At 39.8% G+C, this 24,703-nt stretch overlaps 1 protein-coding gene across 1 annotated transcript in view; it reads right to left on the bottom strand.

The window, feature by feature from the left end:
• Positions 1-24,703, bottom strand: part of mrps35 (mitochondrial ribosomal protein S35) — a 32,075-nt gene that overhangs the window by 4,975 nt on the left and 2,397 nt on the right. Inside the window, exons 2-7 of the mRNA XM_080191028.1 lie at positions 23,174-23,223; positions 22,111-22,278; positions 18,936-18,996; positions 13,589-13,728; positions 9,885-9,994; positions 6,108-6,177 (exon numbers count right to left, since the gene is read on the bottom strand). Of these exons, the coding sequence (XP_080047154.1) occupies positions 6,108-6,177; positions 9,885-9,994; positions 13,589-13,728; positions 18,936-18,996; positions 22,111-22,278; positions 23,174-23,223 (599 nt within the window). The remainder of the gene's footprint in view (positions 1-6,107; positions 6,178-9,884; positions 9,995-13,588; positions 13,729-18,935; positions 18,997-22,110; positions 22,279-23,173; positions 23,224-24,703) is intronic.

Genomic DNA, 24,703 nt, shown 5'->3' with positions numbered 1-24,703 from the left:
TGGCTGATCTGTCGTGGCTCAGTTCCACATTCCCGCCCTCTCCCCGTAACCCTTAATCCCCTCGCTTATCAAAAGCCCATCAACCCGCGTCTTAAAAATATTTAGCGAGGCAGCCTCCACCACTTCAGCGGGCAGAGAATTCCAGAGACTCACCACCCTTTGAGTGAAGAAGTTCCTCCTCAGCTCCGTTCTAAACCGCCCCCCCTTTATCTTGAGGCTGTGCCCCCTAGTCCTACTGTCCTTTCTGAGCGGGAAGAGTCTCTCCACCTCTATCCTATCCATCCCATTCATCATCTTATACGTCTCAATGAGATCTCCCCTCATTCTTCTAAACTCTAACAAGTACAAGCCTAGTTTATTCAGCCTCTCCTCATAGCTCAACCCCCTCAACTCCGGTATCAGCCTAGTAAACCTCCTCTGCACTCCCTCCAAGGCCAAAATATCCTTGCATAAGTGCGGCGACCAAAACTGCACACAGTACTCCAGCTGTGGCCTCACCAATGCCCTATACAGCTGCAGCAAGACCTCCCTACTTTTATATTCAATCCCCCTCGCGATGAAGGCCAGCATCCCATTAGCCTTCCTGACCACCTGCTGCACCTGCAGGCTGGGTTTTTGCGACTCATGCACAAGGACCCCGAGGTCCCTCTGCACCATCACCTGCTGCAGTTTTTCGCCATGTAAGTAATAGTCCTTCCTACCATTATTCCTACCAAAGTGGACCACCTCGCACTTGCCAACATTGAATTCTATTTGCCAGTTCCTGGCCCATTCGCCCAGCCTATCTAAATCTTTCTGCAGACTCTCCACACCCTCCACGCAATTTGCTGTTCCACCAATCTTGGTGTCATCAGCAAATTTCGACACCATACACTCGGTTCCCTCCTCCAGATCATCTATATAAATGGTAAATAGCTGAGGCCCCAGCACCGACCCCTGAGGCACTCCACTAGTCACCAACCGCCAATCCGAATAGCACCCATTAACCCCCACTCTGTCTCCTATTCGACAACCAATCCTCTATCCACGCTAACAGCCTACACCCAACTCCATGCCCCCTTACCTTCTGCAATAACCTCTTGTGAGGTACCTTTCCTCTGCCCATAACATAATGAAAATCTATATTTATAAACAGCCTCTATTTAAAAAATTCAAATTGCCAGTTAATAGTTGAAAGGATGACAATAAGATTTTGCATTTGAAAACTTTTAATATAACAAAAAACTAAAAGCACAATTGACTAAACACTCTTTGCAGGCAACTTTATATTTCAAACCACAGAACAGCACTTTTTACTTTAGCTCAACCAAAAATGGATATTCTTACACTGTCCTATAAGTAAATATTGAATTCTCCTGGATCTTGTCCAAGGTGATTCTTAGCTCCCAAGGGTTCAATTGTCTTTCAGTCTGAACACAAGCTCCCACCTGCATTCCTATGCAGTGAACCACAACCTTGCTGCCTTTAGCTGCTGTCCTCACAGCTTCTAGCAGGCAAACTGGAATTTTCAGGGATATCATAGACCTTTCTCCTCCCAAAGCCCATCTCCCTGCCAACATACGTCACATAGGCCTTACACCTAGGTAGAAACGCTAATTAGCTATCCTTGAAGCCCCAACTCTTTTTCATCCTGGCAGTAAATGGACTGTTCGAAGCACAAGTGTTTACGTACCGAAGTTGTCAACACTTTCTTGGGGCTATGGCGATAACCGACTATCCATTGTTAGCACACAGGCTGCTGCCATTGTCACCAAGTGTAAATACTTTGTACCTCCTTCCCAGTAAAACTTCTGGACTGCTTTTAATCTGACTAATAAACAGCCAGGTTTGCTGGCAAGCAGACTTCAAAACATGGCCCCGCTAGGGCTGTGGACAGCAGGAGATCTTCCAGTACACTGGAAGATCGGGGTGCCTGCACAATAGTGCAATGGCACCCCAAGAACTCAGCAGCCGCTTTCACTGGCATGACTCTCTCCTGTTTTCTCACTCATTCTGTATTTAGAATTATTTTTGTAAGATTGCAGCCACAGTCTCAACACTTATAAACCGTATAACTGCAAAAATATGCATTCAGAAACTTGAAGCAAAATACTGAACCATGCAGAAATACCTTTAATGAACAAAATACGTATTCTATAAAAGCAGGGGTGAGCGTGGTCAAAGATAAAGATCAGAAAATTTTTGGCCAAAGGTAAAAGGTCTAAAATTGAAACAAGGAATCATTTAATTAAAGCATTTTTTGTGGTCAGGCCACTTCAAATAGATGGTATAATCTGTGGTGGAACGCAAACGTTTTCAGATGATTTCAAATGGGTAAAATTAATCGACTTCAAGTGGGTAAAAATATTAGTTTTCCCCTTGTTTACCCTCTATTACCATCAAGACTGTGTGAACTAATGCATTTGCACAAAATCGCCAAGTGACCTCAACATTTCAGTATTCAGTGCAAGTCAGTGTATGCAATATAAGATGAAGTCCATACTAACAGAACATGGTCATGCTGGATTACATATATTTGAAATGAAGCAAAGCACTATGGCAATATTTTGCTAACTATTTTCCAATATGAACCAATTTTAATTCACCACTGTTTTCTCAAAAGCAAACAGGGACAGGCAACAAAGACAGGCAACGCCTACATTCCAGAAAATAATACATCTATTAAAAAAAACTCTTGAAAATTTATGTGACACTGGCAAAAACAAAGTAGCAATAAAGCCACATAGTTAATTTGTATGTACTATAGGTCATATTGTGTCGCTGCTCCACCTCCTTTACTGCTCATCGTAGGGATAGGGATGGATCTGTGGTACCTCCTCCAGCTTATGCCACTTGGATACATACTGTTGGGAGGAGAGGGGGGGTATTTGTAGACCAAGGCATGCAGCATCTTCCAATACTTGGGCACTTGGGTCAGTGGAAAGTGGCAACTGCTGAAGGGGACGGGACATGGTTGGAACCGTGGTTGGCTCAAATATACATCTCTCCTCATGTTAGAGCCTGAGGCTGAGCAACAGGCATGATTGGGTCGTAACCAAATTGTTTCATAGGTAATGGGGCCTTGGATTGAGCAAGCAGAATTAGTCATCCTATGTCAGCAACTCCCAGCGTGATGGACGCATCAGGAAGGTGGCCCAGTTCAGAATGGGGCTTTGCAGGCTGCGCATAAATGCAGCAGTTACTGGAAGTGTGACCCCTGCATCTTCCAATCACAGAAAGTCAGTCAGGCTGGCAGCAGATTAAAAAGATAAGGGTTCATTGAAAAATGGACCAGACAGAGGCCCAAAAAAAACTGAAAAGAGCAACAGCTCCATGATCCAAAAGTCAGAATTCCACCAACAGCAGAAATTACTTATCTTTGGATAAAGATTTGAACTATACGGGCTATAGTTACCTGTAAAGTAGACTAATCTATTCATCAATTACATGAGCAACATTTAAAATAAACCTATTTATCTCAGCTTTAGGTATCTTATCCACAGGGAAGGAAGCAATTCTTATGTAGCCAGAATTCCTACAGCGCAGAAAAAAGCCAATTGGCCCACTGAATCTGCACAACTCTCTGACAGAGTATCTTACCTCAAACTATTCCCATAACACCACATATTTACCATGACTAATCCACCTAACCTGCACATTTTTGGACTGAAGGAGCATCCGAAGGGATATCCACGCAGACACCGGGATAACGTGTGAACTCCACACTCAGTTACCCAAGGCTGGAGCTGAATCCGGATCCGGATCCCTGGTGCTGTGAGGGCAGCAGTGCTAACCACTGTGCCACCCATTAAATGACAGTTTGCAAAAAGGCTGCCATTACATGTGAAAAAATTCGTTTTACACTTCTGCTGTGCAAAATTTGAACCTCCTACGAGTCCTTTTGATTTGTCCAAAATGTCTTTTTCTCTAATAGTTAATTATTTCAATATTAAATTGCCCCATCTATATACAATAGATCTTTGAAATAATCTGACACAATGCAACAGAAATATATATGTTTCTTAAAAATTCTGATACAAGGTTACCTACATTTGGCCAGGATTGAATGAAGCGTTTTAATTTAGAACCTTAAATTATTACTATTCAAGGGTCTCGACACATATAAATGCAGACATTGTTTTAAGTACACTGATACAATGACATTCATTAGTCGCAAATTTCACAGAAAACATCTGCAAAAATATAAAGAAGCAATCTGTGCCTCAGACTGTTTTGTTGGAGTTAGTGTGAAATTATTCAAATGTCTATCTCAATCCACCCTTCCCAGAAGGCATACAAGCATTAAACTTAAAAGGAAATATTTTTAAAAGTTCAACTTAGTGGTAGTTACGATTTCTTCCATCTCGCAAAAGTCATCACTGGTATTCCATTAGAGGATTTACAGCACAAATGAACCAAAACATTTTAGATGTCCCGTGTGCTTGGCTCAGGGCTGACGGTCTACCATTTTAATCAAAATTTTATACCAAATACAGTGACCAATATACATTGTTATTCTCTCCAATAAGCAGAATTACACTATGTCTGCAAACATGCAGTTCAGGCAAACTATGAAGTGTAACACCCACACAAAATCACAAATAAAATTGCAGTATTTCAACATATACTGTCTCAGAAAAAGGGAAGTTTCAAAGTATTAGCAGATTTCTCAGAGATATTGAGCCTGATCCCATGATTTTAAGTGACAAAATGATTCCTTGTGGACTTCCTATTGGGCGTGGCAGATATAGTAGCACAGCAAAATAGGTAACTGAAGACCAGCTGAGTTACATGCTTCTATTTCTTGAATGTACAAGCTAACATAATTGAAGTTACAAAGGTCAACTTTGCAAATCAATAAAAATGGACTCACTTCAAATTAGTAGATGAAACTAACCTGACTTTGTGAAGTATTAAATGCTGTTGAGTCCATCTATTTTTAAACTTTAGGTATTGCTTGTGTCAATTCACAATTTACACCTTTTGACACTAAAATTAAGCCTATATTTTCCAAGAGAAAAACAAATATAGTTTTCTGAAATTTGAATATTTACTGATATATTCCAAACTATCCTTTTCAATCGAGAATGCAAATATTGATTATTGCAGTGAGTGGAATATCATTAAGAAATCCATTTCCTACAGAATACTATGTGGGCTGGACTCTCATATTACTGTGTGAAGAAAAAGTGTAAAGTTACACTCACTACAGCATGTTGCTATTTTGTTAACTAGACAATCAACTCAAGGATTATGACTGTACAGATTCTTATTAGACAGCTTACTACAATAACTAATGTCTAAATAGTGCAATTATTTAACAGTACTCATGCTCACGAAAGTGTAACATCAGACAGGTGCAGCTCCTGTAACAATATGTTGCAGCTCATCTTTAAGCTGGTGGAAAGAGATTGCATTAACATGGAAAATCAAATATGTCAGAGTAATCATTAATGTTTCATAAAAATCAAGCACAATTAGAACTGATTGACACCTCCATTAACTATTGATATTCGATGCAAAAGGTAACAGAAAGGCAGCCATTTCGCCAAAGGCTTTCCTATGTATTCAGAATACAACACACATAACATGAAAATATCGGATGACTTGGTCTCCCCATCTAAGTAACGTTATAGTCAAAAGAATGAAAGGTTTGTCTACCGTTGATAAACAAGTCATCTCCTAATCTTTCACCATGAGTACTCCGTTGGCATTGAAAGTTTCCACCTGCCACCAGGGTAATGGCTTTTCTTATCAGTAATAAAAGATTACGGTGTTCAAGCATTGACAGCAATGGACCTTGAAAGTGTAGTGACAATCAACTTAGAAGCACATCATTAACGGGGAACAGAGACCTGTCTGCAGTTCAGATGCTTGGGAAGTCTGGAACTTTTGGTATTTAAAATCGAGATGTTCCAGCACAAACATACCACAAGTCAGGTGCAGGGTGTCATTTTTATAAGCAGCTAAGCTGGTATTAAGATAATAATTAGCAAAACTATAGGTGAAAAATAGTCACTTTTTTGCACTATAAATATGGATTTACTACAATTTTCCAAAAGGAAACAAAGAAATTCTTATTTCAACATGTCAAAAGTTGATCAGATATTCAAAGTAAGTTCACTTACCCATGATTCATGGTATAAAACAGTGAGCAAATACATGGCATAATCATAATTCTGTCGCCGCAGTGGGCATCTGAAAGAAAAATATTCAATATCTGTAACCCATATCCAGCATTAAAGTTGCTTAAAAACAAGATGCGCTTACCAATCACAAGTTTTTAAAGCTATCAAAGCATAGTGAAATATATTGCACATAGGGGTAGTTGTGTAGAGTTAATGTTCTGAGGATATGGTTCAAATCAGCTAGTTTCAGTAATAGTGACCATGAAATAGCTGTCATAAAAACCCATCCAGTTCATTCATGTCCTTTAGCGAAGGAAATCTGCTGTCCTTACATGGTCTGGCATGCACATGACTCCAGCACTACAGCAATGCAGTTGACTCTTAGCTGCTTTCTGAAATAGCCTAGCAAGTCACTCATTTGTGTGCAAAAGTGAATGAAACCAGTCAGGTCACCCGGCATCAAGCTGGGTACTGGAAATAATACTGAGCCTGGTCAACCCTGCAAAGTCTTCTTTACTAAACTGATGAAGGAGCAGCACTCCAAAAACTCGTGATTCCAAATAAACCTGCTGGACTTTAACCTGGTGTTGTGAGACTGTGCCCACCTCAGTCCAACACTGGCATCTCCACATCATGACCGGCTTACTAACATTTGAGGATTCATGCCAAAATTCAGGGAGGGCTGTCCCACAGACTTGTCAAGCAACAGCCTGACATAGTCATTCTCATGGAATCATACTGGAAAATGTCCCAGACACTGCCATCATCATTTTATTAGAGGTGGCAGCACAGTGCTATACATGGAATGGAATTGCCCAAGGATTTCTCAACATTGACTCAAGTTCATGAAGTCTTATGGTATTAAAGATGAGCAACCGCCCCATCATGCTGAACACTAATTAAAAGAAGCACTGAGGGAGGAAGGGCACTGAATATACCCTAGCTGGGACATTTCAATGTCTATCACCAAGACTGGCTTGGTAATATCGTACTGACTGAGCTGGCTCGAGGCCTAAAGCACATAGAAACTCAACTGCTACACTGAATCTGTGCCAGGTGGTGAAGCAATCAACAAGTGTGAAAACCATATTGAATTTGTCCTCATCAATCAGCCTGTCTCAGATGCAACCGTCCATGACAGTATTAGTAGGAGTCGCTGCCACACAAGTCACTGTGGAGACAAAATCCCATCCCCACATTGAGGATACCCTCCAATGTGTTGTGTGGCATTACCATCATACTAAATGGGATAGATTTCAAATATATCTAAATTCAAAATTAGGCATGCAAGTCACTGTGGGCCATCATCAGTAGAATTGTATACAACTGCAATCCTCACGGCCTGGTATATATCCCAGTCTATCATTACCACCAAGTCAGGGGAACAACCCTGGTCCAAACAAGCATGCAGTGGGCATACCAGGAGCAGTATTAGGCATATCTAAACTTGGGCTAAAAACGTAGGTGGTGAAGCTGCAACACACAGCACTCCCATGGCAAACGGCAAAAGCAGTACGTGCTAGACAGGGCTATGCAATCCCATGACCAATAGATCAGGTCCAAGCTTTGCAGCCCTGCCACAACCAGTCATGAATGGTGGTGGACAATTAAACAACTCACTGGAGGAGGAGGTTCCACAAATATCCCCAGCATCATTGATGGGGGAGCCCAGTACAGTGCAAAAGGTAAGGTCAAAGCACATGCAACCATCTTCAGCCTGAAGTGCCCAGATGATGATCAATCGTGGCCTATTGCTGAGGTCATTAGCATCGCAAATGCCAGTCTTTAGCCAATTGAATTCACTGCATATATTAAGAAATGGCCGAAGACACTGTACACTACAAAGGCTATTGTCTGTGACAATATTCCAACAATTGTACTTAAGACGTGTGTGCCAGAACCAGCTGCATCCTTAGCAAAGCAGTTCCAGTACAGCACACACGTGGAAAATTGCACGGGTATGGCATGTCCTCAAAAAGCAGGACAAATTCAACCTGGTCAATTGCTGCCCCAGTCTACTCTTGAACATCAGCAAAGTGATGAAAAGTGTCATTGGCAGTGGTATGAAATAGCACTTACTCAGCAATAACCTGCTCAACGGTGCGCAGTTCATGCTTCACCAGGGTCACACAGCTCCTGACTTCACTACAGCCTTATTCCAAGAATGAACTAAAATAGTCGATCAAGAGATGAAGAGGAGAGCGACAGCTCTACACATCAAGGCAGCATTTGATTGAGTGCAACATCAAGGAGTCTTACTAAAACTGAAGTCAATGGAATCAAGGGAGAAAACTCTCCACTGGCTGGAGTTATGCCTATCTCAAAGGAATATGGCCGTCATTGTTGGATGTTAATCATCTCTGCTTTACGACATCAATGCAGGAGTTCCTCAGGTGTGTGTCCTGGGCCTAAACTTCTCCAGGTGCTTCATCAATGACCTTCCATCCATCATAACGTCAGAAGTGGGGATTTTCACAGATTATTCCACAATGTTCACCACCATTCATAAGTCATCAGACACTGAAGCACTTCATATTCAAATGCAGCAAGACTTGGACAATATCCAGCCTGGGCTGGCAAGTGGCAAATAACATCTGCTCCACACATTCCAGGAAATGACTATCTCCAACAAGAGAGAATTTAAGCATCACCCCATCACAATCAATGACATACCATGGCTGAATTCCCCCACACCAGCGACATTCTGGAGGCTACCACTGAACAGAAACTGAACAAGCCATATAAATACTATGGCCACAAGAGCAGATTAGAGACTGGGAATTCCGTGAAAATCAACTCATCGCCAGACTCTCAAAGTCAGTCCACCATTTACAAGACACAACTAAGGGGTTTGATGGAATATTCTCCACTTATCTGGACGAGTGCAGCTCCAACAATACTCAACAAGCTCGACACTATCCAAGACAAAGCAGCCCACTTGATTGGCATCCTATCTGTCCCCTTCAACATCCACTCCCTCCATCAGTGACGTGCAGTGGCAGCAGTGTGTACTATCTACAAGTTGCACAGCAGCAACCCACCAAGGCTACTTCGACAGCACTTTCCAAACCTGCAACCTCAACCACCAAGAACAACAAGGCCAGCTGGCGTGTGGGAATGCTACCATCTGCATCCAAGCCACACACCATCCTAACTTGGAAGTACATCACCGTTCCTTCACTGTCGCTGAATCAAAATCCTGGAATTTCTCCCAAACAGCACTGTGCATGTATTTATGTCACATGGACTGCAGTCATTCGAGGCGCTGGCTCATCATGACCTTTTCAAGAGCATTAAGGGATGGGCAATAAATGCAGACTCAGCAAGCAACAGCCACATCCTGTGAAAGAATTTTTTAAAAAGATTCCGACTAAGCAGCAAAGCTTGTCAAACAAAGGCTGGCTTACTTTTTGAAAAATTCAGTGTTCTGAAGCTGAACATAATTTCTCCACAGCTCAAATTTTCCCCTCTATTTCTGTGACATTACTTGTGATTTCCATTCTTCCTTGGTTTCTGTATTCTTCACATTCAAATTACACAAAACAAAACCCAAAGGCAACACAGGATAGAGGGAATACGCAAAACAAAAACAAATGCTGCCATAAAGAAATTGATAACTGCAATGTACTGTATAGCATCATACAATTTTATTACTGCAGCACTTTGTGAATTTGCCATTAGATACTTAGGTTTCTTGCTTCATAATGAAGACAATGCCTAATTGGCATGATGACCTTAATTGCATTTATAAGTGACATCTGTTTCATGTTACTGTACCTGTCTGTCGTAATGGTAAGCATATCTGTATCTTTGTTGTATCGATTTCCTACGAGTTTAATGAATTTCTTCCTGGCATGGTCATCCAAATTCAGATGTGAAAGTCTAACCTTCAAAATACAAAAAGAAAATGTATACAAGTTTCATCAAAATATTATATTAGAATTATACAGGTGTGCAATTTGTAACCTAGATAATCAGCCAATCTTTCTTACAAGTGACTGAATTACATAATCCCCGGGTTTAATCAGCTAAGAACTCTTCCATTATTTAATAATGCATCAAAACAATGTTCATAAACCTCATTACAAGAACCATCGTAAAGGTTACTGAGCCACAACCAAATTTATTGACACATTAAGGATAGTCATCAGAGCGTTCATAATCATTGCAACAAATGGTGATTTGATGTCCAATGTCCCAGTTCGGGAAAGAAGAGTAAATTTGCAAATTTGGAAATAAAACCGGGAACAGGACACAAAACTTTGCTGATAACAAGGATAGCAAGATTCCCGATTTCAGCTACTCCATCTTCACAATTCATGAATTCTTCATATTCAGAGATTGAATCTAAAAAACAAAATACAGCAGTACATTTCCAATAATAAGTCACAATTCACAAATGTATAGTCATGACTCTTTCTTTATATAAATAATGTTATGCATGTCTGAAGAATGGACACCCTGACATTACTTAAAAAAATGGGTGAGGAAAGAAAGAAAATAAAATTGGATCAGGAAGAGGAGGTAGCTAAGTAGCAGGGAGGGAAATAAAACAGGCAGGGTGATAGTGGGGAGTATACAATAGTTCAACATGACAGACATTGGATGGTTGCTTTCTGTGAATTCACGATGAGCAATGAAATTGCGTACACACTAAACAAATTAACAAGAGGATCCTTAGTAGGATTTTCCAGGAATGCAGCTTTGAGAGGTTGCTATGGAGCAATTTCCCATGGAGTGCAGTGAGAACTTCTGTGACACTTGGTCACACAAAAATAAAGTGCCTGACTACTTTTTTGGGTTCCTTCATTGTTGCCAATGGCTGTGGACCCGATTATATTTTAACACAGTACCCTCACACAAAACCTATGCGATCACTTAATAAACATACAATCATAAGGACTCTCCCAGCCCCAGCTTCAGTTGGATACCTCAGATATTTCAGTACCATTTGTTACAATTAATGTCTAGTGCTATGTATAATGTCTTGCCAAGTTTTTTAAAATTAATTTTACAGGACATGGCTGTCACTGGCTAGCCCAGCATTTATTGTCCATCCCTAGATTCCCTTCTGAAAGTGCAGGTGAGCTGCCTTGAACCTCTGCAGTCCGAGGTATGAGTACACCCTTGGTGCTATTAAGGAAAGAATTCCAGATTTTGACCCAGCGACAGTGTGAAGGAGTGGCAATAAATTTCCAAGGCAGGATGGTGAGTGATTTGGAGGGGAACCTCAGGTGGTTGTGTTCTCAGGTATCTGCTGCTCTTGTCCTTCTAGATGTGAGTTTGGAAGGTGCTTCGTAAGGATCCTTGGTGAGTTCCTACATGCAGCTAAATTAAAATGGATTACATTTTAATTTAGTTATCCTCGCTGTTGTTTCACATTATGCTGTTGTTTCAGTGGACCAGCCACCAGTGCCCACACCCTTCTCATGTGTTGCAGCTTGTAATACAGAACCAATTAATTTATGCACCCAATGTTCACATTTCTCTTCCTTAGTCTCATTATTATGCAATTAACGTTAATTGTCATTTCCTACTCATCAACTAGCCCTCTTAACCTCTTCCTGACCCCTTTGGTTTGTCAATTTCCCTGGCTTGAACAACCTCCAGGAAAAAAATTAGTTGCCTGCAAAATTAAGATTGGTGTATTTCATTCTGAATATTTTCTACACAACGCCAAGAGGCTTATCAGAAAACAGTTACATGTTACATGTATTAAATAAAACATACAGCACAGAAACAGGCATACAATCTGAGTTATCAGTGCTAGTTTTTATGCTCTACAAGTCTCCTCCCATTTCATCCACCTCATCTCAATATTTAAGCTATTTCCCTTTCCCTTATTTCTTTGAAAACATCTAAACTGTTAGTCACAACCACATCTAGTAATAGGATAAAATCTGATTAAAGAATTTTCTCTTCAATTCTCTATATTTCTGAAAGAAAGAAAATCTTATTTATTCAAAGGATGTGGCATCTTTAGCCAGTCAAGCGTTTATTGCCTTCATAATTGACCTCAAGAAGGTGATGGTGAGCTATCTTCTTGAGTTGCTACAGTTCATGTGGTGAAGGCATTCTCACACTAAACTAGTGAGTTCCAGGATTCAAACCAATCAACAATAAACAATGGCAATTTACTTTCAAGTTAGGATGGTGACTTGGTGGTGGTGTTCCCATGCTCCTACTGACCTTTTAGATGCTGGTAGGTCACAGGTTTGGGAACTGCTGCTTAAACAGTACATGTCGATTAAGGTGATCGATTTTTAATCACTTTGCCCAAAAATTCTCCAGTCATGAATATGACTTGTGTACAATGCTGCCTCCCGTTGCTCCACCATTGGTGGTCATGTCGTCAATCACCTAAGCTCCATATTCTGGAATATTTTCCTTGAAACCTTTGACCTCCGTGCTACTTTAAAGATGCTCCTAAAATGAATGTCTCCTTCATTGGGTGAGCCTCCATTTTTAAGCAAAAGTTGGTGATGGGCTTCAGGAAAGTTTCTACATTAAAAGTGCCACATAAATGATTTTTCTCCCCCCCATGGCTTCCAATTCTCTTATTTTCTTTTCCATTTATTTAGCTGGCTTATTATGTCTACATCTAAATTGTTCCTTTATCAGACCCTAGTCAATACTTTAATGTCAAGTTTTCGTAACTTTCCTACTTCCAAAACAGTGTTTTATTTCTTTCTTGGACGGTTGTTTCCAACATTCCCTTCATCTTCCAAAATACTGCATTTAGTTGATCTGCAAAAACATCTGCATTGCTTGACTCAGTTCCCTCCCCTCTTCCGAAATCACAGTTGTCATTGTCCTAGGTACCTGAAAATCTCCTCTTACACCATCTTTTTTTTAGCCATATATTGACTTTTCTGATTTGCTTCTGCCTAACTGGTCTAGTACATGGCAGAACCTTGCAGCACTCATGTGGCCAAATGGCCCACATCCTGAACAGCAACACTAGAAACAGAATTGGACAATCTAAATTAAACAGTGGCCAACGGCCTCCGAATCAGGCCTGATGGGAATTTAGACAGGTCAAGCTGAACCACAAACAAAGGTCAGAGGAGAGGCTGGACTTGACCGGGAGGCTGGAACCAGAGAAGCTCAGACCTGACTAAATAAAGACAATGTTTATGTATTCCCCAATTTCAGCCACACTCTCTTAACGCCTTGAATTCCTGCCATTATCTTGTATGGAGAAGGGCCACATGCACCCTGATGAGCTCTGACCATGGATCATCCAGACTTGAAACACTGGCTCTATTCTGTCTCCACAGTAAGTATCAAACCTGCCAAGACTTTCCAGCATTTTCTGTTTTTGTTTTAGGTTCCAACATCAGCAGTATTTTGCAATTATTTTAGCAATTTAGTAAGATTTGCCACAGTCAGCAAACTCCCACCATGAAAAAGCTTTGAAAATTCAACTGGATAAATAAATTGAAATAGCTCCCCCTGCCATTTAGCAATTCATCACTTACTGTTAAGCTGACCACTCTAGCCTTGGGATTGCGGACAGACGGTCCTGCTGCAACGTAATCAGTGGTCTTAATTTCGATTGGGAAGTGATGCTCACACTTTCCATCACTATCAAGTGCTGCTGGCCACTCAGTGCAGAACTCTGAAATCAGAGAAATAAGTAAAAAGTGCAGCATTTAGTCAACTTAGTATTAATAAGGATTCAATAGTGCAATTCTAGCTTAGGAGGTATAATTATTCCCGGGGTTTGGGCTATATGACCAAACTGAGAATCTTGGCATCGTAAAATTATACATCTGCTTTACTCTAGATGAAGATCTCCAACAGGTCTATATTAATTTTCTGCAATAGTACTGATGGTACAGGACAGCATGTTTCCAAAAAAATATTTTTTTTTAGGAAGACCATAAGAAATAGGAACAGGAGTAGGCCGTTCAGCTCCTCGAGCTTGCTGCTCCATTCAACAAGATCACGGTTGATCCAACATTCCTTATGTCCACTTTCCTGTCCTTTCACCGTAACTCTTGATTCCCTTACTATCAAAAATCTATCTCAGCCTTAAATATATACAATTGTTGTGAGGTTCTCTGGAGGCTAGGTATCGTCAAAGACTTCAGCCAATACAAAGACTCAAGAAAGCCAGTGTCCCGATTAAAGACGTATCTTTATTAACCAACAATCAATGGGAGAATGTGCATTGGGCAGTCCAATGCCTTACCACAGGAGAAGGCTTTGAGCATTCTAACACCACTGAGGTTACAGTGCATCGGAGAGATCAATTATACATTTCTCAATTTTACTTTTCCTACCTTCCGTTAGCTCTGAACCAGTCATTTTCAATACATTGTTAATACCTGTCATATACGTTAGCCAATTGCATTTTATCCTCTGACAGCATGTGATTTCATTGGTTTGTAGAATCTAGATGCTTCCTTCCCTATTGCCTAGCAACCTCTGGTGCTTAGCTACAAAGGTTAAAGTTAATGTTTCCACCAACTCTTGCTTACGTCAATAGCTGAGCCAGACAGATGTACATTCTTATATTTGAGAAGGCCTGCCTTATCTGGACAGTGGTAACAACCCTATTCACAAAGGCGCTCCGAAAACCTTACTGCTAGTAACTTTCACTGAAAAGAATTTGCACATTCTGTAGTTTCATTGTTCTAAGAACGTGGTTCATCTCAATATGCCTGTTGTTCCATTAGGCTTCGCGGTAACCTGCTTTTGGCTAAAATATACAGATTTCTTTAACATACAGTTAAAATACATTTTAGAAATCCAAAACACATGTTTAAATGAGAAATACTTGTTCAAATCTCATACATAGTTAAATTACAGAATCCCTACAGTGCAGAAGGCAGCAATTAGGCTCATGGAGCTTGCACTGACAACAATCCCACCCAGGCTCTATTCCTGTAATTTCACATATTTACTTTGCTGATCCCCCTAACACAAAGGGGCAACTTACCAAGGCAAGTCAGCCTAACCCACTTATCTTTGGAACGTGGGAGGAAACCAGAGCGCCGGATGAAATTCAGGCAGACACGGGGAGAATGTGCAAACTCCACACTGACAGCCACCCAAGGCTGGAATCAAACCTGGGTCCCTGGCGCTGTGAGGCAGCAGTGCTAACCTTTGTGCTGCCTTTCTCTTACTGTGTTCATGTGTGTCTTTACGTAGACTGTTCCCATTACCTTGTAAGTCTGATCTGAGATCATTTCACTTATTGCTAGCATTTTGTGACTTAAATCCCCGATTATTTGAAATTTCTCTAACCTGTTTTGAACTCCCCAACAACATTGACTGCCCCCACAGCTCTCAGTTCTGAAGGTTCTCAACCCTCAGAGAAGAAACTCCTCCTCATCTAAGTCTTAAATTGGCACTCCTTTATTCTGAGATTATGCCCTCTGGTCCTAGACTCTCCCATGAGAGAAAACGTTCTCTCCGCATTTATCATGTCAAGTCCCTTAAGAATACTATATGCTTCAATGAGATCAACTCTTATTCTTCTAAACTCCAATGAGTAGAGTCCCAAATTATTTGACCTTTCTTCATAAGACAATCCCTTCATACTGAGGATCATCCTTGTGAACCTTTTCTGCCTCCAATGAAATAATATTTCCTCAAATACGGGGACCAAAACTGCTTACAGTACTCCAGACGTGATCTCACCAGTACCTTGTACAGTTGCAGCAAGATTTCCCTATTCTTACGCTCCAATCCCTCTTGAATGGAGGGCCCACATTCTATTAGCCTTCCTGATTACTTGCTGCACCTGTGTGCTAGCTTTCTGTTTGGTGCATAAGTATGTCCAAATCCCTTTGCGTTGCAGCCTTCTGCAGTTTTTTCTCCATTTAAATAATACTGTTGTTTTGTTCTCCTTTCTAAAATGAACAACTTCACATTTTCCCACATTATACTCCATTTGCCAACTTACTTAACCTATTTTTTGTATGTCTCTTTGTCTTTCCACCTATTTTGTGTTGTCCGCAAATTTGGCTACAGTACTTTTGCTTTTTTCCTCCAAGTCATTAATATATATTGTGAACAGTTGCGATCCCAGCAGAATCCCTACAGATTCCCTATGGTTGTGATCCTGAAAAAGAACCTCTTAACTCCACTCACTGTTTCCTGCCTATTAGCCAATTCTCTACTCACGCCAACATACTACCTCCAACATATGGGTGTTACCTTGTGACTTAATCTTTTGAGAGGTACCTTTTCAAATGCCTTCTGGAAGTCCAAATACAATACATCTATTGGTCCCCCTTTATCTACTTTGGTTGAGGCTTCTTTGAAAAACTCTAATAAATTAGTTTGATATGATTTTCCTTTCATGAAGCCGTGCTGACTCTGCTTGATCAGATTATGATTTTCCAGATGAGCTGCTATCACTTTCTTAATAATTGATTCCAACATTTTTCCAACAACAAATGTTAGGCTAATCAGCCCGCTTTTTGCCTAGTGTGATTGTCATTGGAATTATCTTTACAAAACAAAAGATAGAATTCAGGTTTCCTACCAGCCCAAACTGATAGGATGGCTACACAGAACAATTTAGACAACCCACCTTAAGCAAGATTGGAAATATCATACATGGATGATAGAAAATTAACAAGACACTGGTACAGAGGGGATATCTTGCTAAAGTTTATGTGAAGATGCATTGTTGGAAGCTTTACACTTGAAGATGATGCAGGCATGCTCAATGACAATGGATGCTAAAGTAGAATCTCTAGATCAAACATTTCCCATTACGATGAGGACAAGCAAACTTCTCAAAATTCTTTCAACTTATCACATTCAAAGAAGATTGCACTGTCTTCAAGCAATAAGGCATGGTTGTTTAATTACCATAATGGACAGTCCAAATCAAATATTTCTGACTAAGAAAAGTTTCACTGTGGATTGACATTTGAAAAATATATACATAATGCCAACTGGAATATATTACCTGCACCAATCAAAAACATTGAGAAATGTCAACTAGCATGCATTGTAAAATAAGTTTTTAAATTAAGTTTTAGTTGATTTTCCATGAAGGAGTCAAGACCTGAACTGCACTGAAAAGTTATCTTTTCATCCTCAAAAAATGTGGTATCAGCCCCCTCTAATTCACCATATAACAGAATGTACTGGTGATATGGAAATTAAAACTAAATAAACTAGAGATTTGAATTACAAAGTGCTATTTTAAAAAATAAAGCACCATACATTGTAACAGGACAAATACAGAAAGCATAAAATTTTTCCAAAAATGTGCAGGTTAGCTGGATCAGCCATGCTAAATTGCCCCTTAGTGTCAGGAGGGTTAGCTAGGATAAATGCATGGGATTATGGGGGTAAGGCCTGGGTGGGATTGTGGTTAGTGCAGACTCAATGGGATGAATGGCCTCCTTCTGTACTGTAGGGATTCTACTCTATTTGATTCACAAACCAAAAGCATCACAAGCCAACAAGGTTATTGAGCACCATAGCATAATAAGGCAAGCATCAGTTCATTACTGAATTATAACATGCACCTGCCACCATCAAATCAAAAAATTCATTTTGTAGTGGCACTGACAAATTTACACAGCACAGCAGCGTTTATTCTTTTGAAACAGCACAAGGCATCAGAAGGCAAATGGTTAACCAAACATTAATGATTCAAAAGAAAGACCAGCACTTTATTACTATCCCCACAGGGACTGGTACTTTTAAAAAGAAATTTGAATTCCCAATGACCTATGCAAATAATCACACAAGACTGCATGTTCTAATACTTTTATTGTAACAAGCTAACTAAACTCAACTTTGACTAAACATTACTTAGACGACAACTAATACACTAACTTATGAAAAGGTTATCTCTCACCCCCTTTAACTTCTGAACACACATCATATTTAAACAGCATACTACACTCTGCATAGGCATATAGTCTTAAGTTTAAAGTCCAACTTCTCCCAGTGTCAACAGGATTCCTTCTCCCTGCTGCACCCAGCAAATCTTCCAGTACCCTTTTAAATAAAGTTCACTCAACCCTTTGAGAATGCTGTCCTTTCCTTCTGCTTGGCATAACTGCACTTATTATGTTTTTTTATCCGAACTCCTTTGGTCTCACTTGTTGAATCTGCAACAATAAGGCTAGATGTCTTTTTCTTTGTGTCCAGATGTCAAGCTCATACCTGACACTGAATAAGGTCTACATGGGGCAGAGGCATAGGTTATAAAGGTCACAGAAATAATTTAAAACATTGTTAAAATGTTATAAAATCTAGCAGTGATAATTTATGTAGAACCTTTCACAATCATGAGATAAACCAAAGCACTTTACGCCCAATTTTTGAAACGTAGTCACCACTGAAATACAGGAAAAAGGCAGTTAATTTACACTCAGCAATTCACAAGCAGTAACTTGACAATTAGCAGATATTTTGTTTTATGTTACTATTGGGGAATAAATATTGGCCAGAATGACGGTGAGAACGTCCTTCTTCAAAACTGGGCTACTGAATCTTATACACCCACCTCAAGAGTGCAGAATGGGCCTCAGTTTAACATCACACCAAGAAAGCGGCACCTTGGATACTGTAATGCTCTCTCCATCTTGTACTTGATTGTAAGCCTAAATTTTTGTGCTGTCCTAGTGTGGGGTTTAAATCCTCAACATTCTGCCTCAACTATGGCTATTAAAGTTTAATAATGTCTTCTTCAGGCAGCCAACTGTAAAAGTGACATGCAGCTATAAGAGTCATTTCATGATCTCTACACAATAAGATTAAAAGGCCCAATATGTAACAAATCCATTGAAAAACATACTTTAGAACCATCCTCCATCAACTGGCTCAGCCTGACACGTGACCTACCTTTTAAAGCTGTGCAATGTCTTTTTATCGCAGGGGGCGTGAGATGCAAGAAATTTGGAATCTGAAACAAATTTATAGAAAAATTAATCCTTATATTTATTATCTATTTCCTTAGCTGTAAATAAGTTAGTGTGTAGGAATTGTGTAACAAGGTCAGTGATATATTTTGCAGCCTATACACTGACGCATATCGTCTACAATATTAAACACAGCAACTGACAATTTGGAGCATAGGTAAAATGAATCAAGAGAGTTTAACAGTAGTTCAAACTGTATTATCGGGATTCCTCAGATCTGGTAATGTAGTTTCCAGACATTGCCACAATCATGAGATGTGCGCACATGTGATGATACTCATTACTTTCACGGCTTGACAAAGCATATGTTGAACTGTTTAGAAAGAACATTTAAAAGGAAGCAAAGACACTGAGGCCAATTTTCTGGCTTTGCTGCGCCTGGCACAGATCAGTCTGATCCCAGAAAATAGCACGCGGGCCGAAAAAACAGTTTTGCGCCCAGCAAACAGCTTCTAATTGTCCTAGACCCTTTCTAATGGCAGAAATCAGATTGCCAAACAGCATGTTTAAAGTAGTATTTAAATATACTTAGTCAGCTCCGACTCTGGATTCTCAGTAAGAGAACAGTGAGAATCATTACTGATCTCCACTAGCGGATTCTAGGTTTGGTGACCACCCCAGGGGACTCAGAACCCATGGAAGCCCCTGGGTGGTGTGGGGAAGGGGGCATATGTAGGGTCAAGCAGTGGGACCCATCAGAACGGCCCGATTCTTTCAACCTGAGTTAGCGAGAGCGGGGGGGGGGGGGGGGGGGGGTGTGTGTGTGTGTGTGTGTGTGTGTGTGTGTGTGTGAAGAGAGAGAGAGAGAAAGAGTCCTCCCAATGCACTGCAAATGAGCACCCAAGCACTCTGCAGCCAGATTCACTGGCATTTTTAGATCCTGCCCACTCCATTGCCAACATCCAACTGAACATTCTCCCAAAATAGTGACTGAATGTGTGGGACGATGCCCGATGGACCAGCGTGAATCCCTCCAGTTTCTTCACTGTTATGACACAAGTTTTCTTTGGAAAAATTTCACCCACTGACTTTAGAATGGCTGGCTATCCATAAGTTAACCAGTTTTCTGGAAGGTTCCAATGTGGAATATATTTAAGACATGACCACACATCCTCATGTTGTCATGACATATTATTTACAGAACTGAATATTTCTCTTTAAACGTGGCCTCAAGAAAATTCAAACATTACAGTGGTTACATACAAATTAGGATCAGGAGGCCTCAGCCTCTCGAGCTTCCTTCGCTATTCAATAAGATCATGGTTGATCTGATTGTAACCTTAACCCCACATTCCTGCCTATCTCCATTGACCTTCTAACCTCTTGATGATCGAAAATCTATCTAGCCCTGCCCAAGAAATTTCAAGGATTCTGCTTCGACTTCTTGTTGATGAAGAGAGTTCCAGAGACTCTCAACCCTCTGGGAGAAACAAATCTCTTTATCTTTGTCTTAAATGAGCGATCTTTTAAACAATGACTCCTCATTCTAGACTCTTCAAGAGAAAACATCTGCTCCACATCCACCCTGTCAATACCCCTCAGGATCTTAAAGGTTTCGATTAAGTTGGTTACAGCCAACAATTTTATCCAGTGTTTCTCACAATGGTCTTCATTGTTCTAACTTTGTGCCTATGAGCAACATCATACAAAAATTATTTGGATCTAACTTATGACCATTTCGAGGAAACTTCAAACATTGCTGCAGTTATAGCCAACAATTTTAGCTGGTGTTTTGCATAACAGTCTTTACTGCTCTAACCTCACGCCTATGAATATTGTAATGCAAGACTTATTGGGATCTAATTTATGACCACATTTAGGAAATCTTTTTCACACTGCATTATAACTGTTTTTAATCAAACAATTAACTTAATTTAGTTACAGTGGCATGGTGATTTCAAAGAAGATAAAATCCCTAGCATTTAATAATTACCAATGTAAATATTATAAATTACCTACCGAGATGGAATATCTAATAAAAATATATATTGCAGTTAAAGGGAAGCTGTCTGCTTTTCAATAATGAATATAGGCAATACATTAGTAACTGCAAGGCCGTTTCTTTGACAGCTCTGATGCTGGTTACAAAGAAAGGTGCAAAACATATCCTTAGAATAAGCCTAAAAATCACTGTTGGAAATTATTGTTTGGAACAGGATGGAAAAAGTTAAGAACTTTTAATATACAAGTTGATAGCTTCTGTCTTTATAAATAATTAACCCAAGTCGAGAAATCAAACTCTAATAATTTTATCTATCAAGGTACCTTTTCACAAACCAGAATGCACCAAAAACGAAAAGACTAAATGGCTCAGATAATTTATTTACATTATTTTTACTATTATTTTCCTTCTTTGCTGAGATTTGCTATGATGACATCTATAACAGTCATATCTTGTGATTCCAATATCTCTATTTGACAACTACTGTTAATCCAATTATTGTAAATTGGTTGACACCAGCAGAAAGAGATTTTCAGATAGATCCAATATGTAGACTAGTTCCTGGCGAGTAATTTCATGACCATAATTACAACACCAATACATTTACCAGATAACATGCGCCTCCCTGTAAGTCTGTTCTCCTCTCTAAGACTGGGCTTGAACTGGAGGTTTCGTCTTGACTTTGTGATTTCAACCATATACACAATTTTCTAAAGATTCATCAAAAGTATTTTCATCCAATTCCTGCAACATGCAGGCAGCTATCATGATAACTCAGTAGAAAAGATAAAGGGAATTCCAGTTCTTGTACAGAAGTTGTGTTTACAGAAAATGGATCAAAGGAATTGCATTTCCACCCAATTCCTGTGAAACAATGATGGCAGATATGGAAAGATAATTTGTGCAACATGCCAACCAGGTAGAATATTTATGCAAGGTTTGAATAGATGAAAATAAAGGGCAATATTTTCTGCAGAACTTCATGCAGTTCCAGCTATTGCAAATATCTGAGCGATTGCTGCTGCTTGGGATTTGTTTGTGTTTGATCCAGAAGGCACTGATGTCTGGTCACAGACAAGTCAGGGATATTCATGAGATGCTTTGATGCTGAAATTGGACATCAGTCAGTTGACTAAGCCATACTATTCTTGCTTACCTTAATTAGCTCTAGGTTTCCTATTTTGTCTGGTGGGACTCCTCTTTTTACTGGGTAGCCCATGCGGACAGGAAGAGGTACAACAGAAGGTTTAAATGCTGCAGCAGTTGGGTACACATTGCACCAATTCTGGTCCACTTCCATCTTTTCAGTCCTTGGAGGTACAGGCTAAAATGAAAAATTATGTATATTTTTTAAATAGGTTACCTTCCCTGAATTCACATTTTTACTGAGTTTCAAAATATAAGTTAAAACATGTTATTTCATCAGTGTCACTAACTGCAGTTATCAAAAGAATTTATTTTCCCCCATTCTCAGAAAGTGAACGTGGCTGGCAAAGTAAGTATTTGTCTCTTAATTATCAAGGTGATATTGGGCTGTCTTCTTGAACACTGCAGGCTCTAATGAAAATGCTCCCACAATACTGTTCAGTCAGGAGTTTCAGGACTTTGACCGAGAGACAAGAAGGAGCAGTGATACATTTCCAAAGCAGATCAGTACGTGGCTTGGCAGGAAAATTTGAAGGTGTGCTTTTCCCATGTACTTGCAATCTTTATCTTTCTAAAGTACTGAAAGTTCACATGTTTTGGAGGAGCTTCCAAAGACACTGAATTGCTGCAACAAATTGTGCAATTAGCACACACTGTGGCCATACTACACTGACAGTAGAGCAGATGGTCATGTAGGCTACTGGGCAGTCAAGAAGGTGCCCTGGGAGCTGTTGAGCCTTGAGTTGCTGCAGCTACACCTGTTCAAGAATGTGAAAATTATTCCATCACAATCCTGACTGATGCATTATAGATTATGAATGGCTTTGGGACGTGAGGCATTTGACACAGAATATCCAGTCTTTGACCTGCTCTAGTAGTGAAGTATGGACTGAACCATCCATACTATCTGTAGATGGGTTAAGAAAGAATACTTTGAAGACCAATAATAATTGAACCAAAAATCTTATTCTGTGATGCCCTCAGGGAATATCAAGACTCTGAAAATGTTGTGCAATTGTCATGCCTAACATTCTGTGACATTCTACAATTCTTATATATGGCGTAATAATTACCTCTCGCCTTTGTTTTTCTTTTGGAAATGGTCTATTGCCTCTTGTCGCAACTGAAGAAATAAAACATCCAATTAAAAAGTGAAATTAGAATGATGTAGTAGGTGACTAGAACTTTTTTTGTGTGTATTTAAAACATCATAATTTCTTTTAATTTTGAACTTCAAGTAAAATGATGAGGGAGAGAGGGAGGATATGCAAATTTGAAAAGCAACAAATTCTTCCATAAATATTTTGGTGGATGATTTGTATATTTACGATTTTACCAAAAGATTACATTTCTCATTGCCTTTGTTTTATATACTCCAAGAGACATGGGTGGCACAGTCGCAAGCACTGCTGATTCACAGTGCCAGGTTTGATTCCTGCCTTAGGTTACTGTCTCCCCACGTCTGTATGGGCTTCCTCCGGGTGCTCTGGTTTCCTCCCGCACATGCTGGTTAGGTGCACTGACCATGCTAAATTCTCCATCAGTGTACCCATACTGGTGCCAGAGTGTGGCGACTTCGGGATTTTCACAGTAACTTCATTGCAGTGTTGCGAATCTACTTGTGACAAATTAATACCTAGAGACTTAGCGGCACAAGAGCACCCTGCTGTAAAATCATCTCCTGCCTCCAAAAAAAAGTTATGGCTGATATGTAGGGTGATCAACCAGCATTGTGGCAATCGCAATATGGGAAAAGTTGAAACATAAGAGAGACAATGAAAAGAATCCCCAAATATTTTTGATGACAACTTGTGAATTAGGATACAATCTTTCTGCTAAAAAAAATTATATTTTTCAATGCCTTCCTTTTTTGCACATTCCTCCAGTAAAGAGGCAAAAATTATCGGATTGTTAAATTTAGATTTTTCCAATAGATAATAAGATATATGACACATATACCTCTCAGTTTAATGAAAAACATTGATCATTAGTTAAATAACTAACTGAAAAACATCAGAGAAGCATAACTCATGTGACTTAGAATCATAAGCCTTATCTCCTTAACCCCATGTATTTATCCTGCTAGGGGCCTTGACACTAAGGGGCATGGTTAATCCTGCACATCTTTGGACTGTGGGAAGAACTGGAGCACTTGCAGGAAACTCACACAGACACAGGAAGAACGTGCAAACTCCACACAGTAACCCAAAGCTGGAATTGTAGTCACACACTGGACAAAATAAATTAACTCTGTCCCTTCCCAAGGCGAACATGGACTTGTCATCCAGCAATTTATAACCAATGCATTCAAAATGGATTAGAATTAAGAGTCAGTTCTAAATCTTCAAAATAACTTCAACCCTTATGCAACTCTCAGAATCTGCTGCTCATAAGCTGTGTTGTAGCCACAGCAGATGTTAACTGTTGACCAAGAGGGAAACGTGGTTTCTAGGCCATGCCTTTTTTTTGTATAGGGAGTGAGATGACTTTATAAATAAAGTCATATCATACCACGATCCCTCAAATTCTCTTCCACGCTGCTATGGAAATCCAATGCAGCTTCAGAAACAAGGCTGCTTTTTGTACATAAGAACATAAGAAAT

Source organism: Carcharhinus amblyrhynchos, chromosome 6, assembly GCF_965287045.1.
Source record: "Carcharhinus amblyrhynchos chromosome 6, sCarAmb.v2.hapA, whole genome shotgun sequence".
In the NCBI taxonomy this organism is placed as follows: Eukaryota; Metazoa; Chordata; class Chondrichthyes; order Carcharhiniformes; family Carcharhinidae; genus Carcharhinus; species Carcharhinus amblyrhynchos.
This window is presented reverse-complemented; position numbering and strand designations above follow the sequence as displayed.